The sequence below is a fragment of the Rhipicephalus sanguineus genome, chromosome 1 (assembly GCF_013339695.2).
Source record: "Rhipicephalus sanguineus isolate Rsan-2018 chromosome 1, BIME_Rsan_1.4, whole genome shotgun sequence".
Taxonomy (NCBI): Eukaryota; Metazoa; Arthropoda; class Arachnida; order Ixodida; family Ixodidae; genus Rhipicephalus; species Rhipicephalus sanguineus.
The window spans coordinates 130,568,382-130,581,596 of record NC_051176.1 but is presented as its reverse complement, the minus strand read 5'-3'; the positions used below and the strand labels follow the sequence as shown (position 1 = coordinate 130,581,596).

The window sequence follows — 13,215 nt, the reverse complement described above, 5'->3', positions numbered from 1 at the left end:
CATACACTCAAACCTCGATATAACGAACACAGATATAACGAATTATCGGTTATAATGAAGTAAATGAAGAATAGTCTTGTCATATATACACTGTTACAAATATACGTGTACTATAGCGAATTTTCGGATATAACAAACTTATTTTCATGTCAGATGCGACTTTGTTTTAATGAGGTTTGAGTGTACTACTAATGAAGATACGAAGAGTTTCCTGATACGCAAAGCTATCATGTGCTCCATGAGTTTGAAGATGAGAGCTGCATTGAACACGCGTCACTGCATGTTAGTAGAGGCTGTGCCGTAGCAGCATGTGCAGGCGGATGATGAATTCTTGCAGTAAAAGTGTGCCATTATGGCATTTGCTTTTTTGTGAAGTTGTTACTTGCATATTATGTCCTTGCTTACATGTTTGTGTGACTATACATATTAGCAACAAGGATAGTGTACAATTCCTTTCAACATGGTGGTTTGCTCTTCTTCACTGTGATGTCTAGGTGCAGGCCATCTAGCCTGTGGCGAGCCTTAAAAAAAAATACTTGTACGGATTTGCCTAACCAAAGTAGTATTGCTTCACAGGGTCTTCATTATGATTCAGCATGCTCTCTTTAATCTGGAAAGCCACCGCTCTTGACGAGAACTAAGGCACTAACAAGGCACAAATATTTGTTTCCTCAGCACATTGTGCACCGTAATTCTCACTAAGCGTAAATGCCCCGCAGCATTGCTTCTCGTGCACATTAACAGACTTCTCATTGGAATTGATGCAGTACAATAGCATTTCCGCTTGTATCGAAATTGTGCCACTACGATACTGACGCGCCTGAAATTTCATTGTCTATTAGCAACAATAGTCAACCAGGCAGGTGTCGCTGAATTCAGAAATGGAGCTCAGCTCATGGAACTTTTTGGCTAATTTTCACTCACATGTTAAAAACTGTGCTTGGAGCATAAATTTAAGGTGCTCAGTGTGGCCATTGTGGGTCCACAATTCTCACAGTGATGAGTATCGTGTGCTGTCCAGTGGGTCTCATGTCGATTGCAGATTTGGTATGTGATGGCTGTGATGGCTTTATAAATCTTAAATCCAGTCCAAAATGTTCTTTATATCAATAAATTGTGAAACAAAATGTGGCAAAGGGGAGGCAGGGACTCGCTTTGACTGCCTTATCACAGAGCCCCAAGATGACATTAAGAAAGATGGTAAACTGGGCAAGTTGGTATTTGTTCATGCTATTAGAGGTAATGCTAAACTGGTACGGACTGAAAAAGAAACACTTAAGGGGGGACATGGCACTTGAAAAAAAGTTTTTTATTTCTTGATCAATTTTGATGAAACTTCCTGAGCTTCTGTATATTAGTGTGCTAATTTCAAGTATGTAATTATTTTTATAGTATCATGTGTAGTTTTTAAAATACAAAATTTTTCATGTGCCACTTGGGGAGCAAGTTTTTTTCTAAACTTAGTTAGTTACAAAGTAAATCAGCATATGATGATAATCTGCAATCGGAACTGTGTGCAGTGCAACAAAAATGGATGTTCTAAACCCATTAGAACAAAAGTTATGGTATGTTGAACATTCACGAGTGAAATTCTAGCTTGAAATTGACTCGCTCGCGAATGTTCAACATATCATAACTTTTGTTCAAATGGGTTTAGAACATCCATTTTTGTTGCACTGCACACAGTTCTGATCACAGATTATCGTCATATGCTGATTTACATTGTAACGCAGTCAGTTTGGAAATAATCTCGCTCCCCAAAAGGCAAATGAAATATTTTGTATTTTAAAAACTACACAGTATACTAAAAAAGTTATTGCACATTTGAAATCAGCACACATAAAGTCGCCAAGTTTCATCAAAATCGAGCAAGAAATAAAGAAAAATTTTTAAGAGCAGTGTCCCCTAGAGCTGTGCGTATGGCAAAATTTTGTGTGCCAAGCGAATTCGAATATTAAAGTTTGAGTGTGAATCAGACATTTTTTGAATATTTTTCGAATATACTTTGAAGCGAAATTACAGAAAAAAAGTTGCAGAGGACCCCTAAGCATATTCTTATGAGATAGGAACATGAACCCGTTTCTTTTGGCTAGGTTGGTGAAGCGCTGGAGGGGTGCTGCTAAGTGGGGTTTCCTAGTTTTCTTATGAAGAATGAGGCAATGCAGAGGCCGACTTGTGTTTATTCACATGATTTGGTACAACCAAAGTGGTCTTGACAACACTTTACACGTGAGAGGAAAAGACTATTTCCTCAACCTCTCCTCCTCCTTCAACTTCTGTGGAGGCCCAACTGATGTGGCGGACAAGGGCGTGCTTCCTTCGAGTTGGAAGTTCATCTGCTGTGCAGATATCCTTCTCCTACTCCGCGGCTTCGAGTGGTTTCTGCAGCAGTTAACACCGGCGTCGGTTCCGGTGGGAGATGTCATGTGTTTTCCTCACACGGCTTTTGCGGACACCAGACAAGTGCGTGCTTTCGCAAACCTGGCCAAGTAACGCTTCCGCATCAGAATGTGGTGCAAAACATGGCCAGAAGGAAAATAATTCCCTTTGCACAGTAACCCGTAGACCTTGTGGCAGTGCACTGTCCGCCGCATGTAAACAAAACTGTGCTGCTAGCTGTTGCATAGTGGTGTGGGTGACGTAACATACACTATTGCCATGAGCATGGATAACTTAATGTTTCGCCGTTTTTCAAGCGATACTATTTAATTTTATGTCACAGGCTAATTTACGACGCCAAGACATTATTCAGAAAGCACATTTTGCAAAACAAGTCGATCGAGTACGAAACCGAAACCACGTTCATGGCATTACCAACACCCAGTGGCAGATGTAGTGACATTGCCATCGCAAAATGATGATGGAACGCATTTTAAAGCCAGTCTGCACAGTCTCATTTCGTGCTCGTCTACAGTCTGTGTGCGTCAAATTTGTTCCCAGCAGAGTGGGAATGGTGACACACCCCTTTCATTGTGAAAGCTTATATCAAAGGAAAGTTATTTTGCATGCTACTGACAGCTACATCGCGTCTATTCTGCATGCTCCATGCTCGAAACCTGCGTCCGTGAGTGGTGGAAACAAAGGAAGGAAATCTTCAGCTGCCTGTCGACCAGGAAAAGTTTCTATGAGCCGAAAATGAGACAATATCTGGATCTTTATGACAAGCTCACAGGCATTCTAAAGCAGCTCCTTGTAGACAGAGGTTGTCAAGATAGTGGCCCTTGAAATGGCATGCGATCGAGGCGTATCTAGAAGTGACCTTAAAGCCAGGAAAACTGGATCACTGAAGGGAAGGAACTGCAAGCTGAATAAATTTCACTTGCTATGAGGGTGCAGTGTGCTTGCCCTTTTTTCTCCTGATCGTAAACTAACGGCATGCCATAGTATTAAAAATATTATTTAGAAGCACTGTGGGTTGATTTTTAGCCAATCAGACCTTTACGTTTATTTTCGAAAGTTCGAATACTTTGAATAGTGAAATTCCGGTACGAATCGAATAGCAAACACTATTAGAAAAATGTCCGAATATTCGCACAACCTTACAAAATACACTTAGTCTGTCATTTTGTATCTTTCTTTCAGACAACGTAAGGCACCCAGCCTTACGTCGTCTCTGTCTTTGAAAGTGCAGCCTTACCAATATTGATTATTCACTAGGGGTGTACAAGTATTCAAAATTTTGATATAATGGATCAAATATTGTCCTATTCAAGTGAGTCTTTGAATCGAATAATCAGTATTTATTTTTTATTACTAATATTTGTCTATTGATTTCTTTCATATTTCAAATTGGGACCTGTTTGCAATAAAACAGAAAATTAGACCAAAAGACCAATGCATTTTATTCATGCGACCATAGTAGGCTTAAAATATGAAGTTACATAGCGCAGCGGGCTGTATTATTTGGGAAGCCAGACTTTGCTGCGGAACTGCAATTCTTCACAGATTTTGAATAGTGTTGCGTTTGTAAACAAATGGCTTATTTGTTCCTATGGGCTTTTATTTCTGGGGGACTTTAATAAGCAGTGCTTCATAATGTGCAGTGTAACGACAGAAACTTGCTGATGTAAAGAATAGTAGTATGTAAGCACCTAGTATTTATGTTAATTATGAAGACTGTTTATTATACAAGAAGTATTCAGTTCGTGTCAGTCTAAAAGCTACTATTTGCACGCCCCTATTATTTATGCTAGCGCTTAAGGGGGGACATGGTGTGTGGAGATATTTTCTGTATCTTATGTCCAAACCTGATGAAATTAAGTAGACTTGTCTGGTTTTTCAGCAAACTGGTTTACAAGATACACAAGACTGCCTCTCTATTGTTTCCGGAGACAACAGGAAAAAAGCCATTCAGCAGAAAGTGAATATTATCAGATAGCTAGATACTACTATATGCAATAAGTGCAGCGCTGCAAACAGTTTTCAGATCGGATCATAACGAGTCATTCTGCAGATGATCTAAATTCAATGTTTATAGGCTTCCCAAGCAACGCTTAGCGGCGCTGCTGCTCTTGACAGGCAGCGCCATCTCTGGCAGAAAAAGAGAAACTGGGGCGTGATCAGCGAGCGTTTTCCCTTCTCTCCACCGCGTTGCCGCTCGCTTCCGTGCACGTGCAGAGCTCTCGTGGTGCACTTGCGGCGTCTCACAGTGTACCGCGTGCAGTGCGGCTTCAAAAGGATCTTCAAGCTTGCCTGGCGCTTCCGAAAAGCGAACTTGATAAAATGAGAAAGGCTATCACGTTAACGGTGAAGTGCAGACGATCGACGACAACCACGCCCGATTCAAAGCGAAATGCATTTCCCAAGTCGCGATTACAACGTGTAGGACGTATACCTCGAGGTAAGTCTCATTCTGTCATGTTAAAGATGAATAATGGTCCGCATGCACTCCGAAATGAAGCCGTACACGCTATCGATGTTCTGCGGCGTGGACTACGAATCATATGATTGTTGTTTTAATATGGCATGCTTACAGTAGCAGCCGTGTACTTTCGTGAACAAACGTTTGCGGTGTGCGAAAAAAAGATTATACGGCCATGGCACTGCTTCCTGAGAAGGTTTGAGTCAAGTCCTCCGGGCCGCTGGAGAATCACCCGCCGATTAAGACGCGAGGTAGCTAGCTGAGCTTCAACCACTGTGAAGCAAGATGAACTGCTCGCCTCGTTTTTTCGGCTCTCGCGTCATGCTTGCAGTCTCTTTTTATGATATCGACTTGACAGGCGTATAAAACCTGTTGCGCGAACGCGGCTAGAAAATCGCACAAAGTCAGAAGGTGGTTACTTCAAGGTTGCAATTGCAAAGCATGTATTAAGTGCCAGTTATATTTAGCGGCTTAAATATATATCACCCTAATAAAGTGACAAAAACAAAGCAAACCTGCAGAACGATGTCAAAGCTTGCTGCAAATGCACAGACGTCTGTTCCGGCGTGATAAAGCAGCCTTCCCGATGCGTGAAATGCAGGCGCCGAACTTCTGACAATGTGCGGAGTTCTGTTGAATTCAACCAACCGCGCAACGCTAACGGTATAACGCGAATGTGAACGTTCAACAACGACAGGTAGGTCTCACGAGCACGGGGAATCAAAACACAGAGTTGCTTCACCTACAACCGTAACTGGACTTTAACAATGCGAGAGGACAGCGAGTAATCATTAATGTAGTCGCTGCGTGCATGCGCCCCGTTACTTACCGATTCAGGTAGTCGGAACGAACGAAAGTGATGAACTCAGACAGCCAAAATAGAAGGCGAGACAGCGCTGTCAGCTATCCACGCTTGCCGCCTTTATTTCTCGTGCGACACGCCCGGGAACCGATACAGTTTAACACGTGAACCGTGTGCCTTGTCTGCACTGTTGTGGCTGGCCACTAAACCGCAATACTTCGGACCACGCTTGCGCTTCCGCGGGGTCGCTTCTGCCATCGTGGAAGTGCGCAGCTTCGCACAGCAAGCTTCTCGGTTCAACGTACCCAGCTGACGGCCTCCCAGTTACCCGCACCGAGAGAAGAACGCGTGCACACGTGCGCTACCGCTACCGTGAAAGGGGCTGAGTCGGCCGCGCCACGTTCCAGAGCTTTCCGACAGAGCCGCGGCGCGGCTGGCGCGGCGCTGTCGTCGCGCCGCAAACTTGAGCTTGGGTTCCCTATACCATGACTACCGTAAAGAAAAAACAAAATCAATTTTAAAAAATCTATGAGCAGAAAATTAGAATTCTGCTCTCAGCACTTTGTGATACACAGCTTGGACTTTATGTTAAAAAAGTAATTACAGCTCTAGCTGTTCTAGATCATGAGATATCACTCCGACAAGCTAAATAAATGACCCAAAAACATACTCGTTGCACAGATCTAAACTGCAGATGAAATACTGGTCTTATAAGACTTCTCTTAGGCTTTACATGCGAAATAATAGCTGTAGATGTCAATAATATAATAAAAAAAAAACACTTTTTTCTTTGATGATTTTTGGTCTCCACAACCCATGTCCCCCCTTAAGGTCTGGTCTGTGTGATTGTAAATGCAGCACTGTAGACTACCTGTCTTCTTGTCTACATGAATAGATGCACTGCTGCAAATGTATGTTTGTGGTTTCTTTTGGTAAACATGCAGCCTTCACTAGCGATTCTACGGGATCGTATCTGCCAGCACCTAGGCATGCCGTCACCACACTTCCCATTTCCAAGAGTTGAAGTCCAGGGTCAGTTCTCAGCACCATCAGCAGGTGGCAATGTACAGCATGGTGGGCGCTTGACAGTGGGAGGCTCCAGAGCGGGCCTTTCAACATCACTTGGAAGTCGCTTCACTGGCAACACAGGGGTGTCACATACACGCATGGCTTCAACAGTGTCATCACAGTCCCAGTCCTTCTACCAAGGTGGCCAGCAGGTTCCTCCAGCTGCAGCAGCTGTGAGTTTAAAACCTCTGTCTGTACTCTGAATGCAGAATGTGCATACAGGGAATCTTTAGTTAAACTAGACCGCGTGTAGGATTTGTTATATTGCTGTTGACACAGGTTGTAGGAACAGTACTTCAGCTGGGACCAAATGTGGTCTTTAAGGGGTACTGAAATGTTAAATTGTTATTGAAGGGATACTAAAATGAGTTCAACTTTTGTCTGCTTTCTGGAACATGTTATGCAAGTTTATTCTGCAGCATTGATACATTATTGTTGAGATCATAATTAAGACAAAAATAAAGCAGCAACCCGAAGGTCACAGGTTCGATCCCGGCCGCGGCGGTTGCATTTCGACGGAGGCGAAATGGTAGAGGCCCATGTACTTAGATTTAGGTTCATGTTAAAGAACACCAGATGGCCGAAATTTCCGGAGCCCTCCACTACGGCGTCTCTCATAATCATATCGTGCCTTTGGGACGTAAAACCCCAGATATTATTAAAAATAGAGCAGCAGGCACATTCAGACGAGAACTCAGTCTGTGTTAATTTGCACTTTTGCATGCCATGGGTTGATGTGTGTGATTATTTGATGCGGTCATACTATTTATAGAAGGACAGCTGTACCTGAATAAAGTAAAAAAAAAGGTTGGCGCCACAAAACACCCTACACTTGAGTTCCACTGAAACTGTTGATGCACCTCTGCATGTATATACAGTATTGTTAAATAGCGAAATTCTACGTGAGATGCAGCAGATAAGCAACTTCAGGTGGAACTTGACCTGGAATTATTGCATTACTATTGCCTTTTATGGTGTGCAGATCACCCCACAACCTCACCAAAAGCTAAAATCAAAACCATGTAACAAGAACCAAGGAACCACAGCATGGATACATTTATAACTATTATATGCTTGAGAAAAGGCTGCAATAGGCAGTGAGCAATAGGCAATATGGATGTCATTAATGTTACATCTTGATGAACACAGTGGTTGTTCCTGTGCGACTGCACCCTCACTGATGTTTGCTTCTGAGTTCTGGAAAGAAGAGTGGTCTCCTTGTGTGGGGGGACCTCATTTTTTCTTGTCATTTAAAGCAGAGCAAATTGTTTGCCGAGCTCACTGCCTCCAACAACGCTTTTACACTCATTCATCGTAAAGATAAATGGCGACAAGCCTGCACACAATTTCACAACAGATGTCATAGAAAGGATGTCACAATGTTTCCAAAATGCCAGAACATATAATCAGACAAGTACTTACTCAACTGCTGGGCGCTGCACTTCTCTAACTGTAACCAGCTGTGGTTGCAGCATCTTGGAAAGTGTCTCAAGAGTATGTAGCAGTACTATTGGGTGTGTTCAGATAAGGACAGACCAAGGGGGGTCCCGACTATTTTTTGTTTTGCACGAAATTTTTATATGAGCTGGGAAAATGTCTCTATAGAAAGGAATGAACCTTCGTTTTGCGGAAATTATCACGGATTTCTAGGAAAAAATTCGCGTTTCAATACAGGTGGAAAAAGGCAGTTCTGCAACTTTCAGATTTCACAACTTTGGAGGCCTATCACTAAAAACTTAACGCATTGTGGACATCGGTGTTAATTTTTCGTAAATTTTCAGCAATAGTACTATCGGCCTACGGAAATTTAAATTTGTGTGACTGACAGTACATTTTTGAAAAATTGCCAAACTTTGATTTTTGAGCGGCTGCCTCTGGCTGACCCCAAATTCAAGGGTCTTTTTTCGCAGTTTTCGCTAAAGCGCTGAAGCTGAAAATATTTCTCACAAGTCTACGAAAGGTTTTTCGCTAAGTAAGCAAAAAGTTATGCGACTACATTGCATATTCATTTCGTTATAAAATCCCAAAAATGCCATAATTCCAAAACTAGCGAAAATTGCAACATTTTAGGGTCGTTTTAAAAAAAATAATCATCACCGATTTTTATGAAAATGATGAACTATACCTGGCCATTATTGCTAAATATTGTGCTGCAGAAATATGTTGCATTATTTTGCTTTAAGTGAGAAAATTGAGCTTATTTTATTACCCATGTATGGTCTTAACATCAATGTGTGGCGTTCTAATGATACAATAAATTTAATAGACATGTTTAGTTCGTAGCTCGCTTTTTTGGTTTTAATAATGACGATGGACCCAGCTTGTGCCTTTTTGACCGTTGTGAGTCACAGAAAAGCTGAGCTTGAATTTTCAGAGCTCCTCTGTCTGTGTCCCTACCAGTACATTGAGGCAGCTGGCACCCGAGAGCGCGTACAAATGAAAGCTCGTGGTGTAGAGTGCAAATCTTTCTGCACGTCAACCATTTTAGTTCACATCATACCACGTATCTAACGCAAAAGAGATTTAACTAGTATTTCCCTAACAGTACGGGAAAATGTTATAGTTGCGTTAGTGTGCCCAGACCCAATTGCTCGCTACTGGGTGGTAGAGAAAGGGGGCCCGAAATGTGAGGTTCGCGTTTTTTTTCTTTAAGGATAATGATTATAACTTGCCCTAAGACTACTTGAGGGCCATATTTCGATGAAAATCCTGCAAAAATATCTTCCGATACTTTATTAATAATAAAAGTCTTCGTGTTACCATCTTCAACTGCGTACTTACCCTGATTTTCTTCCATCAAGCAACGAAATTTATGGACTAGAGTTGGTTACAATAATGTACAGGTGGCTCGAGCATTACCATTGTATGGGAATATTAAGACCGTTGCGGTCCTAATATTTCGATGAACTTATCATTCGCAGAAACGGGTTGAGATGGTGGGAATGAGGGTGTTATGAATCTACAAGAAGCACACGTTCATGTTGCGCTTTAAATAGTTTATTCACGTCACCTAGAATGAGTAATATCCATTCGGGCAATCAAATTTTGCACACTGCAGATTCACAACTCCTTCCACTCTGTGTCTGCGCACCGCGCTATGTACAGGAAATTCCCTTGGTCCGATTTCATGTGTTTGCACATGTGGGTTGCCTGAATACCTTGAACCCGTCGGGCAAGTTTCCATTCCTCCTTCTTCAGTTCTCTGAAGGCTTCCACTTCACTCTTCTTCATATGCAGTAAGAAAATCTTTTTAAGTTTACTGGCTACCATAGTAACGAAATCACTTGCGCACTGAATGACCTCGGTGGCGGGTGAACGCATGTTATGTAGTGTGGCTTGGTGTTTCATAAGGTCACCGACGCCGTCGGAGGCATTTTTGCCGTGCCCCGTTGCCGAAAAAAGCCACTTGGTTGTCTGAAGCTGACTGCATTGCAATTCGTGCAGTTGGAAGCGGTTCTTAAAATGGGCAGCTGCTCCATCACTCACAAGTGTTAGTTTCGTGTAAATTGGAGCATAATCTTCAATGTGATCCGTGATTTTTCTCAAGGCCGAGCAAGCATGTGCAGAGTCGTGGCAAACGACATCGCTAATTATTGCGTAGTTCCATGTCGACTTTCTTGTCGATACAACGCAAGATGCTAACTTGCGTACTTTGCCAATGGTAAGATTGCACTTTGTCTGGGAGTACGATGGACCAATTTTCGGCAAAGTCAAAGTGGAAAACAATGGAACCCTTTTCACAACACTGTTTTTCCTCGTGTATGGCATTTGCTTGCGTGCGCCTGAGGTAGTAATGAGGGATCGATTTCATGGTCACATTTTGAAATTCCTTTAGGAATGCTGGAGGCATCATGGTCTTCTTTATTAGTTCACCTGATTCCCAATTAAGTAGCAAATACAATTTCTTCGTCCGGTGCTATGCCAAGAATTCCCAGGCTGAGACCATTCTTCACAGGACATTGTTCGCACTCGCCTAAGCATTTGGTGCTAGGCTGCGTGCACACACAGAGCGCCTGCACATCATCAGTCGACATCAAAGACCCCGACGCATTTTTGATCTCAATAAGGCATAGTTTGAAATTTGCACAATAGTGTGCAAATTTCCACACACCTTGTTCTGCAGCTATCTTCCTGGCCTTTAGAATCGCGTGCTTCGTTGCCTCTGGAATGAAGCGTTGCACCTCTTTTATTGTTAGGCTCAGATGTATCAAGGATAGCAGACGGCAGCGCTCTCGAAAAGATGTGCACTTGATGTACGCTGTGTGTAGGTTGTTCTTCCAGCTGGCACAGGCGCAGCAACTGAATTGTGATGGAATGTCTTTAATGCGGTATGCTGTGCGAATTCCGCATCGAATGTTTCTTACAGCAGCTCTAGTAATTTCATCTGCCTTGCGCTTTGCGTACGAGAGTCTCTTCCCTTTCTTTACACTCGGAGGAGGCTTTAGTGGCGACACTGCTGATGGGGCACCAACGACTGCCTTAATGCTCTCCATAACTTCCTGTGTAGTCTGGAAACCCTGATTGGACTGACTGGATTCCTCTTCCATATGCTCAATGTCTTCCTTAAAGTTCCTAAAGCAATTCTGGCACACAAAGTGCGATTCATGCACTCTGAGCGCTGTGTCAGGTTCCAACACTTTCTTTAGATTGTCAATTCCCAAGTCTTTGACACTGCGGAAATTCCTTTGAAACCTGATCTTCCGCTTGTGTCTCTTTAAGTAGTCGGCGCAGCAATTTCGTTCAGGAAACTTCGCCATCAGAACTGTGCCACAGTGCGGTCTCTCGGTGACACAGTAGGTTACAGTGAGTATAAGGTACACTCACTTTGGGGTGAAGCTAGCGTCCAAGGAAGTTCTTAGTGCAATAACGAAAGTTCAGTAGCCGGATCGCAGCTGATGTCTTGACACCAGGGTTTACGTGAAGAGAGCTGCTTGCAGTGGGCTTCTTACTTACTCCGCAATCTCTATCTTATCTGCTTACGAGATAACTTAATATAATAATAGAGGACGACACGAGAGTAACTACAATGTGATAAAAAGCTGTATCATTGACACACGTAGAAAACAACACGACTTCTTTCTTCGAGTTCACTATCCAGACTGACATACGGCCACACCCAAAAAGCTTCTTTCAGGGGTGAGGGGAACGCTCTCTTCTGTCTGGGGCCACGACCGTTGCAGGCGCACCGCGGTGCGTCTCGTATTTCACGATGGTCGTGTGTTCTCCGTCACAGGTTCTCGGCGTGCTTGGCTGTTATACGTACTTTTGTTTCCCCTCTCTTGCGGGTGCATTCAATTACGCTCTGGTCTGCTGTACGCGCTCTCGCGTGCCTGCTGCCCTCGATGTGCCGTAGTATGGATACAGACGGAGGAGCTCTGAAAATTCAAGCTCAGCTTTTCTGTGACTCAAACGGTCAAAAAGACACAAGCTGGGTCCATCGTCATATTAAACCAAAAAGCGAGCTACGAACTAAATATGTCTATTAATTTATTTTATCATTAGAACGCCACACAGTGAGTTAAGACCATACATGGGTATTAAAATAAGCTCAATTTTCTCACGTAAAACAAAATAATGCAACATATTTTGCAGCACAATATTTAGCAGTCATGGTCGGGTATAGTTCATCATTTTCATAAAAATTGGTAATGATTATTTTTTTTAAAACAACCCTAAAATGTTGCAATTTTTGCTAGTTTTGGAATTATGGCATTTTTGGGATTTATAGCGAAATAAATATGCAGTGTAGTCGCATAACTTTTTGCTTAATTAGCAAAAAACCTTTCGTAGACTTGTGAGAAATATTTTCAGCGCTTTAGCGAAAACTGCAAAAAAAGACCCTTGAATTTGGGGTCAGCCAGAGGCAGCCGCTCAAAAATCAAGTTTGGCAATTTTTCAAAAATGTACTGTCCAGTCACACAAATTTAAATTTCCGTAGCCGATCGTACTATTGCTGAAGATTTACGAAAAATTAACACTGATTGTCCACAATGCGTTTAAGTTTTAGTGATAGGCCTCCAAAGTTTTGAAATCTGAAAGTTGCAGAATTGCCTTTTTCCACCTGTTGTGAAACGCGAATTTTTTCCTAGAAATCCGTGACAATTTCCGCAAACGAAGGTTCATTCCTTTCTATAGAGACATTTGCCCAGCTCATATAAAAATTTCGTGCAAAACAAAAAATAGTCGGGACCCCCCTTGGTCTGTCCTTATCTGAACACACCCTATTACCAAAGTTATCTAAATTGCAGTACTAAATATACAATTTGCAAAGGTATTTCTTTAATACCAAAATAGTGGCACATGTATTTTAAAATCCATACCTTGTGTAAGATACCTATAGATTTAAGTGTGGTGCGCATCCACTTCAAGTTAAGGCTTTTAAAGTTTGACGTGTACTGTAGCTTTTTGTATGATGGGCTCTATCTACACACCCACAGCCAATACACTTGACTTATGTCTCTGGGGTAAAAAGAGGGTGAAAATT

General features: G+C 42.4%; 1 protein-coding gene across 3 annotated transcripts in view; it reads left to right on the top strand.

Moving 5' to 3' along the window:
* Window positions 1-13,215, top strand: part of LOC119397998 (protein transport protein Sec31A) — a 99,669-nt gene that overhangs the window by 44,427 nt on the left and 42,027 nt on the right. For all 3 annotated transcript variants that reach the window (XM_049416436.1, XM_049416433.1, XM_049416435.1), the window contains exon 18: window positions 6,608-6,904. In XM_049416436.1, the coding sequence (XP_049272393.1) occupies window positions 6,608-6,904 (297 nt within the window). The remainder of the gene's footprint in view (window positions 1-6,607; window positions 6,905-13,215) is intronic.